Source organism: Stigmatopora argus, chromosome 7 (genome assembly GCF_051989625.1).
Source record: "Stigmatopora argus isolate UIUO_Sarg chromosome 7, RoL_Sarg_1.0, whole genome shotgun sequence".
Classification (NCBI taxonomy): domain Eukaryota; kingdom Metazoa; phylum Chordata; class Actinopteri; order Syngnathiformes; family Syngnathidae; genus Stigmatopora; species Stigmatopora argus.
This window is the reverse complement of record NC_135393.1, coordinates 17,996,833-18,011,604: the sequence shown is the minus strand read 5'-3', so window position 1 is coordinate 18,011,604 and position 14,772 is coordinate 17,996,833. Positions and strand designations below refer to the sequence as shown.

At 38.8% G+C, this 14,772-nt stretch overlaps 1 protein-coding gene across 3 annotated transcripts; it reads right to left on the bottom strand.

Annotated features, from left to right (window-relative positions):
- Positions 1-2,692: 2,692 nt before the first annotated feature.
- LOC144078014 (uncharacterized) lies at positions 2,693-11,475 on the bottom strand. 3 transcript variants are annotated; one of them, XM_077606188.1, is made up of 10 exons: positions 11,315-11,475; positions 10,517-10,684; positions 9,423-9,512; positions 9,305-9,352; positions 9,137-9,216; positions 7,896-7,992; positions 7,700-7,786; positions 5,992-6,120; positions 5,191-5,278; positions 2,693-3,183 (listed from the first exon to the last, which is right to left on the bottom strand). In XM_077606188.1, exons 1-9 carry the CDS (start codon positions 11,346-11,348, stop codon positions 5,223-5,225), a joined length of 789 nt encoding a protein of 262 aa, XP_077462314.1. In that variant the 5' UTR covers positions 11,349-11,475; the 3' UTR covers positions 2,693-3,183; positions 5,191-5,222. The 3 variants fall into 3 exon arrangements, with proteins under 3 accessions (XP_077462314.1, XP_077462315.1, XP_077462316.1); XM_077606189.1 differs by having other exon boundaries at positions 5,191-5,275; XM_077606190.1 differs by having other exon boundaries at positions 5,191-5,249.
- Between the last annotated feature and the right edge of the window lie 3,297 nt (positions 11,476-14,772).

Below are 14,772 nucleotides of genomic sequence, written 5' to 3'. Positions count from 1 at the left end.
TCAAATAACTAAATGAGCTATTTTCATGATGTTTTCAAATTTTCTAAATAGAAAAATGCAAAACAATATTTTACTCTTTCCGTTAAGTAAATCTGTCTGTTGCAAATAATGTACTTTTACATTTATTCCATTAAAAAAAAACAATAAGGACATTTAAAAAAACAAAAATAACTAAATTAGATCTTTTCACGCTTTAAAAAAAATACAAAGTAGAAAAATATTAAACAATATTTGACTGTTTCCATTAAGTAAATCTGTCTATTGCAAAAAGGTACTTTTAAAAAAAAAAACTAAATGACCTATTTTCACATTTTTTTTAAATTTGACATAGAAAAATCCAAAACAATATTTGACTGTGTCCATTAAGTAAATCTGTCTATTGCAAATATACTTTAAAATTTATTCCATGAAAAAAACAAAAAAGAACATTTTTTAAAATAACTAAATTAGCAATTTAAAAAAAAAATTCAAAATAGAAAAATACAAAACAATCTTTAAAAATGGACGCATTTTTAAAATAACTAAATTAGCTATTCGACTTATGTGCCCCCATGAATAGAGTTTACTTCACCCGACTCTGGGGGCGGGGCTAACTATATGAGGGCACAGAGGTCATGTCATCGGGACGTCCCGGCACCACCGTGGCGCAATACCGCGGGTATCAGCTGGTGAGACAGGTGGGCACCTGAGAAAATAAAAAAAAAATCAAGACAATAGATGTCCAATCCATTTGGACAGGGAGGGACAAATTGGACTCTCATTTCGTATCACGCTTTTCCAAAATAAATCTGTCGGCCTCTTCACTTGAGCGGACGGAAATAAAAGCTGGCTGGGGCGGGGCGGGGCGGGGGTGTAACTATAGAAACAAGCGCACCAGGGGTTTTATTTATACTGGCTCACTCCTGGATTTCACCCGCATTCCCGTTGTGGTGGAAGACACCAACTGTACTGTAGTCTAATGTAGGACAGATTATTTGGACTTTAAATATCACCAGGTTCTTTAAAAAAATAAATAAAGAGTTTTTCAGGATGTTTGAGTGGATCTGATAGTGTACATTTTGTGGCTATTATTTTTCTATTTTTTTGTTTTTAGGTGTGGATATTCAAATTGTTTTGGTTTTAATTGGAGGTTAAAAAAAATGTATACGTTTTTAAAAAAAAATGGGGGTACACTCAATTGTTTTACTAGTATGAATTTAATTTTTTGTAGTTTTTTGCAATATATTGCTGCATTATTTTTATTAAGAAATATTTAATTGTGGTAAAACGAGGTCTCTAGATTGGGAGTTTCTTGACTTTTGTGCTGTATTTGTTTATTTAATTTTTTTTTATTAATGTAAATATATAAATTAAGAAGTAATGTATGTTTATTTTTTGCAATATACCTCAGAAGTATTATTATTATTTTTTGTTTGTAGCCCTTACCGCTTTGACTGCCTTTGATTGACATTTCATTCAATTTCCATTGGCTTATCCTCCCTCACAAGGGTTGTAGGGGTTGCTGGAACCTATCCCAGCTAACTATGGGCACCGGGCAGCCATTTCAATTTGTAAAAGCTAACATTGAGTGATCATATTTACTCCCATTGATAGGCGTCCAATCTAGTTTGACTGATTTTTTTTTATCGCTGCCAGTTCTCCCAGTCCAAGTGGATTGAAAGCCTCTTGCATTGCTGCCGAGGCGGCGTATCGATTGTCCTCGTCCGACTTCTGCGTGGATACCGTAGCTGGACATCCGTCCCGTAAATTCATGCCACGTATAAATAGCCAGCCAGATCGGTTCGGTAGGAAGAAGCGGTTCGGGTTCCGCGTGGGCGCGGGCCGGTCGTGACTGCGGTCGGGTGCTTCCGTCATAGATGCCCCTGCCGACGCACACCTGCTCAGGGCTCGCGGAAACGCGTTGCTTTTATCCGTCGGTCACGGGGGAACAAATTGGATTTTTTTTTAGATTTGTACTCAAGATAAGTCGAGAATGAGGAAGGGATTTATTAAATTTGCAGAATGTATGGATACTGGGCAGCTGAAAACATTTTGGGGTCATGAGGTCAAAGGTCACAGAGGTCGGAAAAGTACACTCGACTTAAAATGTTGGGATTTAAAAAAATCTTTGTGTTCATGATAACTCAAGACGGAGTAAACTGATTATCATGAAATTTGCAGAATATATGGAAGTTGAAGAGCTGAATACATTTTAGGGTCATGAGGTCAAAGGTCACAGAGGTCGGAAAAGGACTCGAGTTACATGGGAATTTTTCAAATTTGGGTTCAAATTCAATCATGAACGAGTATCGTGAAATTTGCAAGATATATGGAAACTGAAGAGCTAGAAACATTTTGGGGTCATGAGGTCAAAGGTCACAGAGGTCGGAAAAGGACTCGAGTTACAACATGGGAATTTTTCCGATTTGGGTTCAAATTCAATCATTAACGAGTATCGTGAAATTTGCAAAATATATGGAAACTGAAGAGCTGGAAACATTTTGGGGTGTCATCAAGTCAAAGGTCACAGAGGTCAGAAAAGTATGCTCGACTTCAAATGTTGGGATTTTTAAAAAACAACTTTGTGTTTATGATAACTCAAGAAGGAGTAAAGGGATTATCATTAAATTTGCAGAATGTATGTAAACTGAAGCGCTGAATACATTTTGGGGTTATGAGGTCAAAGGTCACAGAGGTCAGAAAAGGACTCGAGTTAAAACATTGGAAATTTTTATATTTGTGTTCAAATTAATATAAGTACAAGAATGGGCATTATCATCAAAATTGCAGAATATATGGAAACTATAGAGCGGAATATATATTTGTCAAAGGTCACAGAGGTCAAAAAAGTAGCCTCGACTTAAAACATTGGGATTTATTATCTTTTTGTTCATGATAACTCAAGAAGGAGTAAAGGGATAATAATAAAACTGGCAGAAGTTATGGAAACTGAAGACATTTTGGGGCAAAGGTCACAGAGGTCAACAAAGGAATGTCATATTATTTAGTTTATTGGACAGTGACAGCCAAAGTAGGATCCAAGACTAGATAAATATTACATATCTTTCATCTCATCTAGCAAATATTTTACAATGACCAAAATTAATTTGCCACAAAAATTGGATATTCACCCTTTTAATTTTTTTGCATTCATTATTACAAAATAAAAACTGCCTTGCTTTCTGGAGTCACCGCTCTCTTAACCTGGGAACAAAAAAATGGGTGAAAAAAATGTAAAGCAGGGGTGTCTTGATTTCACGTGGGCCGGACCATTTTAGATATAATATTTAGATTTTTTTATAAATGGATTAAAAGAACTGGATTAAAATCCCTGAATATTCCGTTTTTTTTTTTTTTTTAGATCTAAAACAATGTTTATTTTAGCTATTTTTAGATTTTACAAAATGATTTTTGAACTAAAAACACAGAAAAAATGGATTAAAAAATGACAATTATTGATTTAAAAGGGGGAAAATCAGGAAATTTAATATACATCTATACTCTTCATTTGAATTTGATCCTAAAACAGAAAGTCGCCACTCATGATTTTCTTTCCCGGGCCAAACAAAATGAAGCGGTGGGCCAGATTTGGCCCCCGGGCCGCCACTTTGACACATGTGATGTAAAGTAACCACATAATAACCAGATAAAATCGATGAATAAGAGTTAAAGACAAACTTTTGGAAAAACTCGGCTGATTTTAGTGCGCAAAAGACAAGCTGATTTCCAACACCTGGAATATTTGTCAGATCCGTGAGAGAACCAATCCGTGGACTCCTTTCTGGGATGGCCCACCTGGTTTTCCAGGCCGACCCCCCCAAAACAAAGCCAAAAACCAAGTTGAAAGCCCGTTCGTCATCGGGGCGCCGTCGACTAATTCTCGTCTGCTGACAAGTCATAAACTACAGCGGCGTAATTAGGGAAGGGAGGAAGCGCGACGTGTTATTTTCCCGTCAGCGCCGCCGGCCTTTCATGTTTGACGGCTCGCGTCCAAGTCGGAGGGGGGCGAAGGGTCGGTTGACTACGTTTTTGGACTTTTGCGGACAGAACGGTTGTTTTTTGTTGACGGACAGGTGGAGGATTTTGGATTTTAACGGTGCGATTTGAGGTGAACCAATGTTTGGGTAGCGTGGAAAACGGCGACAAACCAGGATAGGTCGCAGTGCAGCTGGAATGGAGGGTCGGCGAGTGGCCGCCCCTCGCGAGAGAACAGCTGCTACTTCGCTACCTTTCGCAAACAGCAGGTTGAAAAAGAATATTTAAAAGGGAGGAGAAACCCTTTATTAAAATTATTATTTTTGTGTAGTCATAGTAGTTCTTTCTTTCTAGTAAATCAGTAATTTTATGATTTTTTTTCTTGAATAACACATTTTTTCCCATTCTCCAATTTTTTTATGATCGAATCTGTTTTTTTATTTTTTATTTTTTATTTCGTCCAATCTGATTTGTCATGATTATTTTTCCTATGATTATTTTTCCTATATTTTATTAGTTATTTGTGTACTTCCATACTTTTTATGTTGTTGACTACTTAATATATTGACTACTTTTATTTATTACTTATTTATTGGTTATTATTATTTATTTTGTATTTATTGGTTATTATTATTTATTTTGTATTTATTGGTCATTATTCTTTATTTTGTATTTATTGGTTATTATTTATTTTGTATTGGTTATTATTTATTTTGTATTTATTGGTTATTATTGTTGATTAATGATAATTTATTGTTCATTATTATTATTTATTGATTTCTTTCTTTTTTGTTGTTATTTATACATTTGGTGGTGAAGCTTTAAATCTCATAATACTTGTATAATGACATTAAAATCCAAATTTGATTTGTATTTGACATTTTGAGACTCGTCGTGAGTGTCTTGATTTTTTTTTAAAATCAATGCTGATTATTACTTTTAGTTATGGCGTGTTAGCAGTTAGCTAGGCACATTAGCTCTCCCGGCAGATGGTGTCGGCTCGAGTTAGCACGAGGGTTAGCGCTCACTAATGGGCCTTCTATTTGGCTTGAGCTAGTGCTTTTGGCACCAGCTGTTGCTCGTTTTCTTTCGGAATGTCGTGCCGAAAGATGCCGGAGAGTTCCGCAATAATGAGTAGCCGCACTCTGTTGGGTCTGCAGATCAAAGTCGCCAAGGCGGACAAACGGACGGACGGACGGACGGACGGACGGACGGACGGAATGCGGTGCGACTTACCGGGCAAAGCGACTAGGCGGGGACGGCGGATCTCACACCTGGCTGGTCAGGGAAATGTCCTGGAAGACGTGGGGTGAGTTGGATTCTGCTTTGTTGTTGACAGATGAAAATCGGGTTAAATTGTGGGAGGGCTCCAAAGTGGGCCTGGCCGGCTAACAGTTCTGGCTAGCTAACTGACTCAATTGGCTCGGGCAGAGTTTAGTTTTGCCGGAATTTAGTTTTACCAACATTTGTTTCGCCAGAAAGTAGTTTTTGTCATTTTATATTGCCGGAATTTAGTTTTGCCAGAATATAGTTTTGACATAATGTGCTTTTGCCAGAATGCATTTTTTTGTCATTATTTGACTTTGCCACAATTTAATTTTGCCTTAATTTAATTTTGCCAGAATGGGCTTTTGCCATGATCGAGGTTTTGCCATAATTTAATTTAGTCATAGTTTAATTTTGCCATAATTTGCCATTTTTTTCACCCAAAATAGATTCGGTCAATTCCCCCCAGGCCCACCGCCCCCTTACCAGACCGCCCCGCCCCCTTACCAGACCGGCCCGCCCCCTTACCACACCGCCCCTTACCACACCGCCCGCCCCATAACGCCCCGCCCCCTTACCACACCGCCCCTTACCACACCACCCCGCCCCTTACCACCCTCCCCCCCACCATCTTCAACCACTTGTTTTTTTGTTTGTTGACGAGAGCCGAGAACGCAATATCCTGTGGCGCTTGAAAGAAGGGAATGTCAGTGACACGATGATTGGTACTGAATGAGTCGACTCGGTTTTGAATGTAAACATTTGTGCCACCTTTCGCCGAAGTCGGGTTGTCGCCGCTGTCGTTCTCGTTCTTGCCACTCTCGACCGCCTGGTCCGATTTCCCCGGTTTGCCGTCTTCGGCTTTCTCCGGCGACGCGTCCGCCGCCGGCGGAGCCTCGGCTGCGAGGCGACAAAAAAACACCCGAGAAACGTCTAATTAGTGAACAGCTGTGGGATGCTGTGGGAAAGTCGCGAGGTGAACCAGTGGATCGGCCCAAGGGAAAGCGGAGATTAGCGCCACAGTCATTACGCCCAAAATCGCCCCGGCTTAACTCGTTCGCCACCGTCCGAGGGTCGCCGAGGTCACCTTTGATGCATTGCGGACTCTTTAGCTCATCAAAAGATAGCCTTCACCTAAAAATGCTCCAAATTCTCTTTATTTATTATTATAAATGAGTAAAACTATAAAGTTCATGATCATTATAGTTATTCGTTTATTTGTTTTATTCATGGGTATGGTGAATGTGTGTCAACCAAGCAAAATGTGCTCTGTGAATTTTTGGGAAAATAATGTGTTTTAAGTTGGAGTTCGAGTGGTTAGCACGTCGGCCTCACAGTTCTTGGGTCGTGGGTTCGATCCCAGGTGGATCCTCACTGTGCGGAATTTGCCCAGGCTTGTGTGGGTATATTTCTGGGTACTCCGGTTTCCCCCCACATCCCAAAAACATGCATGCTAGGCTAATTGTATGCTAACTTGTTCCTAGCTATGAGCGATTGGTTGATTGTCTCCTTGTGCCCTCCGATTGTACCCTGCCCGTATTTAGCTGGGATAGGCTCCAGCACCCCCCCGCGCGACCCTTGTGAGGATAAGCGGTTCAGAAAATGAATGAATGGATTTTAAAATTGACTCACTCTAAAAAAAAATCATTTTTCACTTCTTTGTATGAAAAAAAAAAGAGATTTGGAAGAACAATATGGCAAAAATGGTGGCCTACATTGTGCGTTTTGTCAAAGTTTTGCCTTTAGTTGAAATATTTGAAAGTGGAGACAAGGTTAACTCGGCATGGGAAGGAAAAATAGACCAAAAGAGAAATAGCACAGGCTCCCTCGTGTGGTTAGCAAGGTTACTGCAGTTATTGCATGACAGTGTGACGTAAGAACTAAAATAATTTAAAAATGTATTATTCAAGAGCGTTGAAAATCACGTCGGATTACGACTATATATATATATATATATATATATATATATATATATACATACATATATACATATATATATATATATATATATATATATATATATATATATATATATATATATATATATATATATGTATATATGTATATATATGCGTATATATATACATATATATATATATATATTTACATCTTTAGACATTCTGTTCATGTGAGTATTGGGGGACAAGAAATGACAACAAAACTTTAAATGCAAAATATTTACATTTCGGTGCAGCTATATATATATATACATATATATATATATATGTGTATATATATGTATATATATATGTATATGTATATATATATATACACATACATATATATATATATATATATATATATATATATATATATATATATATATATATATATATATATATATATATATATATATATATATATATATATATATATATATATTTACATTTCGGTGCAGCTGTTGTACAGTTACGTGTACTTCCCTTTTTTTGAGGCTCAATCTTAAGAAAGAGGAAGAGAAAAAAAATGACTTTCCCACCTTTTGGCTCACTTTCAGCTTCCATTTTTGCTTCTTCTTTTTCTTCTATTTTGGACTTTTTGTCTCCAAATTCAAATGTCTGCAAACCTGCAAATGTCATTGCGTTACTGTACACACTTAGAAATTGACACCATTTGTATTGTCATCTTTAACGAAGAGATATGTCAACTAAAAATTCGTTTTTTGGAGAACCCACCATTTTTTGGCGCGTTGTCATTGGCTGAAACGGGCTCCACGGGGCTGAGCGGGATGTTGGCTTCGTCCGCCCTGGTCATAAAGTCCATGGTGTGACGCTGAAAAATAAAAAAATAAAAGACTTCAAATTGGGAAAGGATTGAAAAACAGGAGAAAAAAAACACATTTTTTTTTTGTACTTAAAAACCTCATTTTATAAGCCTGGTGGGCTGCCGGCCTGAAAACTCCGTTTGGTGACATATTTAAGTTATTAATACGTGAACAATTACTACTGCTGATCCGCCCCTCCCACTCAAAAATGTTTTGGAGGTCCATGTTAAATGATAAGGGTTCAAAAAATAATAATTTGGGCATCAAAGGGTGAAAAATATGAAATTATTCATCTCAACTAATTCACCGCCATTGACAAGAATCGGCTATGAAGGCTCATGTTTCAATACCATTGACAGCAATAGACGTCCAATATGTTTTGGACGTCCGTGTTAAATGATAAGGGTTCAAATAATAATAATTTGGGCATCAAAGGGGTAAAAATATGGAATTATTCATCTCAACTAATTCACCGCCATTGACAAGAATCGGCTATGAAGGCTCATGTTTCAATACCATTGACGGCAATAGACGTCCAATCCATTTTACGCTTTCTACATGCTATGAAAAGTTTCGCAATATTTTAATCATATTTAGATTAATTTGTTTGTTTTGTTGGTTTAAACCTATTCCTATCCTGATAGCACTCACTCCGAATGTAATTCAGCCATGCACGGATGGATGAATGAATGAATTGGGTTGTTGTGTTTATGGCTACATGGCTACCCTGGTTTATGACATTTAACATTAACTGATGTACAAATATTGACAGAATTTTGAATTACTCAAAAATATGAAATCCTTCATGACAATGGAGAAACTGACAAAACTTAAAAAATGAATTATCAATTGTCATTGCATTTTCCCTCAGAAACGCTCATTGGCAAACAGATTTGGAAACTGGAAGGTGAGTGAGAATAATAATAATAACAACATACACACACATTAATAATAACTATACTACATTTTTTACCTTTTCATAACTTAATTTCATCTTAGCTAACTGCCCAATTCATTTTTTTTTTTTTTTTTTTTACTGAAATGAGCTTTGAATGAAGTTTGGTTCCTTGCGGTCAAAATGGCGTCGACGTCTATTGCCGTCAATGGCAGACAAAAAAATGTCGAATTTTTCTTTTGTCCTTTTGTACCCACCCTCGCTCGCCTCTTGGAGATGTAGCAAGCGATTATGAATCCAATGGCAACGACGATGATCAATACCAGGATGATGATGCCTTGGAGGAATCGGACATTTTGAATATTTCATATTTCATATTCTTTTCATTTCAAGTAGAAGAGCGGAAGAGATTAAAAGACGCTCACCCGTGTTGTCGTAGCCGGTGGTCGTGTACGGTTTTGCTGTGGTGGTAGCTGTTCCAAAAAATATATTCATATTAATAATGTCATTCATATTAATGCAAAAAATATGGAGTTGCCTTACTTTCTATTCCATGTTCCTTCATTTTGGTGCTGGAGATGGAGGAAATGCTCATAGCGGTGCTAGACCAAGTTGTGCTTTCCATTGTGTTGCCTGAAATTAAAATAGATTATAATAATTCATTCATAAATGACGATGTCAATACGGGCGAGAATAGGAAGTTGAACGCAAAATCTGGGAGTTTCGTCTTCAAATCTGAGGCTAAATCACAGCTTTTGACCTCAATGTTCTCAAGAACATAGAAAAAAAGGCAATTTCTTGAAAAATTTGCCGGACTATAAGTTGCATTTTGTTCACATTTGAAACTATTACCCAGATGCGACATGTGTTTTTTTTACGCTATAGTTAGCATAAAAAAAAAACTTCTTGTTAACATGCCTTTTTGATCTCTTGTCAATTTCACTATTGTTACTTTAACTTTTGCTCTTGGTTTCTGAACAAACATAAAAATAATTTGACTTATACTCCAGTGATTTATATATATTTTCCACTTCTGGCAAGTGAGCAAGCTAGTTAGCTAGCTAGCCTTATTCTCTATTACCCAAGTGCGACATGTTTTTTAGGCTATAGTTAGCATAATTCGCTACCGGTGTGTATTTTTTGTTGTTGCCTGGTGCGACTTATTGTCCAAAAAATACGATAGGTCGCTTCCTGTAGATTTTGTTAATGGCGTCCAAAGAGCAAGTGAGCTAGTTAGCTAGCTCGCTCGCTTCCTAGCCTTATTCTCTATTACCCAAGTGCGACATGTTTTTAGGCTATAGTTAGCATAATTTGCATTTCACTATTGTTACTTTAACCTATGTTTGGTGAACAAATATAAAAAAAATGTGACTTATACTCCATATATTTTCCGCTTCTGGTGTGTATTTTTTATTTTATTTTTTGCCTGGTGCGACTTTTGTCCAAAAATACGGTAGGTCGCTTCCTGTAGATTTTGTCAATGGTGTCCAAAGAACCAGTGAGCTAGCTAGCTAGCTAGCTGGCTCGCTTCCTAGCCTTATTCTCTTACATTAATTCCTATAGTTTTCCTTATTACATTTTTGTGCGGAATCAGAAATGTAGCAACATAAATGAAGCATTTTTTGATTTCTATTTACCTTTTTGAGCGGGCCGTGGCGTAACCGTACCATGGGTGTTATTCGGGTTGCCGCTCGTGACGTTGTCGTTTTGGGTCGTTCCGGACACGCCATTTGTGGTGAAGTTGAAGTCTGGGGGCGCCGTGGTCATGCCGGGGGTAGTCATTTGCCCCGCCCCCAAAGCGACGCCTGCGGAAGTTTCATTGGACAAAATTATGTCTGTTAAACTTATCCATTGGATTGGACGTCTATTACTGTCCATGGTAGCCCATAAATTGAATTTAGAAAGTCAATCTAAATCAGAACAAGCAAATTCAATGTTGTTCCTCAATGACAAGGCATTTTTGTCGAAAAGTCATGAAGGTTGGGCTAGAAAATACGGGTAAAATACCCAAATAAAACCATAAAATGGCAATGTACAACTAGAATTGAAAATGCCAATGTAGCTTGTCATTTTTAATTAAAGAATGTAAATGGATAATAGCAATAGAATTAAAAAATATATTAATAGAAAGCAAAAAAATGAATAAGTAAATATATAGTTAAAAATATCAGCTGGGATAGGCTCCAGCACCCCCCCGCGAGCCTAGTGAGGATAAAGCGGTTCTGAAAATGATTTTTTTTGGCTTTGGAATGTTGTAACTAGATATTCATTACTTTAGAATACAAAACGGATAAAATAAATATTACAAATATTTGAAAAGTGACTCTAAATACCTTAAAAAATGCTAAAAATATATTTTTTAAAAAACCAGTACATTCCAAAGCACACAATTGTAAAATAGTTCATTTTAGCATCATAACTTTTGATTCACTCACCGAACGTAAAGAAGGACAAAGTAAAGGCCAGCATGCCGAAAAGGATAAATTCAAAAATAAAAATAAAAAATCTTCTTTTTGTTGTTGTTTTTTTTGTTATATTTTTTTGCGGCGTACGTCGACTCGAAGGTGCAAAAGAGACGACGGAAGTCAAAAAGAGGATGAAGGTCGCCAGCGGACGCAACGCAACGTCTGCCGTCTTGCGTCAACTTTTAACAGCTTGAAACCGGATCAAACCGGTCGCCTGTCTGTCATAGACTTTACATTTCATTCTAATAATAGTCTCAATATGTATTTCATTTATTAGTTTGAAGATAAAATGAGCTTTTGTGAACATCTTCCAATTGGTTTCAAAAATACTACTTTTCTCTCAGTAGGTGTCGCTGTAGTTTAGGCTAAGGATGACCCACTCATGGTTGTTGAATCATATTAAGATTTATTGTTTTAATACTTACATCATGATGTAACCATAACTAACTATTCAGGATTTCTGTTCAATCATAATAAAACAAAATGCAGTCAATATTTGAGTGTGCTATAAAGCCATTAGCAAAATATAATATATTTAAAAAATGTTGTATTTATTTAGAATGTACTTATATTGACTATTTTGCCCAATTTTAGTATAATTGTTTTATTTACATGTTTAATATTTACATCATTATGTTGTGTATTCTGTTCGACCACCAATTCAAGACGTGGTTAGCGCGTCAGGCTCACAGTTCTGAGGTCGAGGGTTCGATTCCAGGTGTGTCCTCGCTGTGTGGGGTTTGCACATTCTCGCCAGGCTTGCGTGGGTTTTCTTGGGGTACTCTGGTTTCCTCCCACATCCCAAAAACATGTATGCTAAGCTAATTGAAGACTCTAAATTGCCTAACGCTAGCTATCATTGGTTGTCCTTTTGTCTTTTCGTGCCCTGCGATTGGCCGGCCACCAACTCATGCTCAAAGTCAGCAGGGATAGGCTCCGGCACCCCCTCCGGCAGCTTGAGTCGGAGCCCCGAGTAGCGGATGAGCTAATCGAGTAGAAACGGAGGAAGAGGAAGAGGAGGAGGAGGAGGAGTGTGTTTCTATGTGTGCGAGCCGGACCACCCACCCGGCGGATTCCCAGCCCATTCTGTTGACCCGGCCGGCTCCGGGCGAGACCCTCCCCGATTGTTTCCGCCGCCGTGTTTCTCCCCTCCGGCCGCACAAAAGGCGTCCAAATTGCGTGGCCCGACGGGCCCCGGCCGCCGCCGGAATCCCGCCTCCCGCCTCCTGCCTCCTGCCTCCCGCGCCGACCTGAATGAAACATCTGCGTGCGGGAATCCCGCTTCTCGTAGCGGCGGCGGGGAAAACCCGCGCGGAAGCCACGAACGGGAAAACCTCGGTCGTCAAGGGGTGGCGTTCGTCGTTGGGGTGGGAGATTGGAGGGCCGACATTCGGAAGACAGCGGATGGTTCATTCATTCATTTTCTGAACTGCTTTACCCTCACTGGGGTGGCAGGGGGGTGCTGGAGCCTAGCCCAACTGACCCTGAATCGGTGACTAGCCAGCCAATCGCAGGGATGCAAGGAGATGGAAAACCATTCACTCTCACACTCATAGCTAGGGGCAATTTAGAGTGTCCAATCAGCCTACCATGCATGTTTTTGGGGATGTGGAAGGAAACTGGAGTACCCAGAGAAAACCCACGCAGGCCCGGGGAGAACATGCAAACTCCACTCAAGTGGACCGATCTGGATTTGAAGCCAGGACCACATAGCCGGGACACAGGTTCTTTCCAAGGAAATAAAAATATTCTTTGCAAAAACCTGTTAGCTGAATGCTAATGTACGTTAGCATAGAACACGTGTCAAAGTGGCGGCCCGGGGGCCAAATCTGGCCCGCCGCATCATTTCATATGGCCCGGGAAAGTAAATCATGAGTGCCGACTTTCTGTTTTAGGATCAAATTAAAATGAAGAGTATAGACATATATTACATTTCCTGATTTTCCCCCTTTTAAATCAATAATTGTTATTTTTTAATCCATTTTTTCTGTGTTTTTAGTTCAAAAATATTTTGGTAAAATCTAAAAATATATATAAAAAAAGCTAAAATAAACATTGTTTTAGATCTATAAAAAACGGAATATTCAGGGTTTTTAATCCAGTTCTTTTAATCCATTTATTAAAAAAAATATTATATCTAAAATGGTCGGGCCCACGTGAAATCAAGTTGACGTTAAAGCACCCTTGGCATAGAAAATTGAAATTTTGTGAACTCTTTAGTTTTTGGTTTCGAAAGGGATAGGGACAGGATACTTCATGTCATAAATATTATTATATGTCATAATCATCCCAGTATCTAAAGAATCATTCAAAACCCCGCCATGATTTTTTTTCAAAAAATGTACCCGAACTTTTATTTTTGTTGTTGCTTTTAACTTATGACATCACATCGGCTAATCTACGAAACGGACGCCTGCCTGCCTGCCTGCGTCTCACCCCGCTAGCCACTATGGCGACTCCATCCATCACCCGCCCCCTCCCACTTCCCCCTTTTGGCTCCGCCCCAATGCAACCACTGAGAGATTTCACTTTAATTGAAGTGGAAACAAAGATCCTTGACATGCTTTTCCTGGTCACTCTTTCCCTTTAATCAATTTCCTCCCTTTTGGCCTTTCTATCATCTGTAATGACTTTGCCTTACCCGCCCCCTTGTGGGGTCCTCACACACACACACACACACATATATACACACACACATATACACACACTTACACACACACACGTAGACGTTCCAGACAGGTGGGCCGCCGTCCCGACTAATTGGCGGGAGAATATTCATGGGGAACGTGTTTCCTGTACGTTGATATCTGACAAAGTCCGGAACAATATGATAATAATATTTAATTTGGCTGGCGGTAAATGCGGGTGACGCCTTGATTGCATTTGCAGCGTGTTGGGTTTTACGTCCAAGTGGCAGGTGCCTCGTATTTCATTTACATTCGCGGAAATCGGCCTCCATGGCGTCGTTTTCTGAGGATCGGAATCGGGTGAATAAGATTGTTTTGAAAACTGGAAAAAAAATGGACTCCGCCCCCAGACAAACCCAAAAAAATCTGAAATAAACTGAGGTTATAGTTGCTACTAATATTTAAAGTACAATTTATTTTTAAATGAACGGATAAAAATTATAGTATATTTTATATACGAACTACTTTAGGTGGCCCGGGCTTGGTGTGGGTTTTCACCGGGTACATTGGTTATCTCCCACACCCCAAAAACATGCATGCTGGGCTAATTGTAAGCTAAATTGCCATTTGCTAGGTTTCATTGTTTGTCTCCTTGTGCCCTGCGATTGGCTGGCCACCAGTTCAGGTTGCTCGTGGTGAGCTGGGATAGGCTCCGGCACCCTCTGCGACCCTTGTGAAGATAAACGGTTTGGAAAATGAATGAAAATGAACCAAACCACTTCATTTCAATTGGGGGAATAT

Excerpts from the sequence above, each read along its gene's own strand:
- LOC144078014 (XM_077606188.1), bottom strand. The coding sequence starts at position 11,348 with ATGCTGGCCTTTACTTTGTCCTTCTTTACGTTCG. Across the intron at positions 7,993-9,136 it reads TCTCCAAGAGGCGAGCGAGG|CGTCACACCATGGACTTTAT; the intron begins GTGGGTACAAAA and ends TTTATTTTTCAG. Across the intron at positions 7,787-7,895 it reads TGACAACGCGCCAAAAAATG|GTTTGCAGACATTTGAATTT; the intron begins GTGGGTTCTCCA and ends TGACATTTGCAG.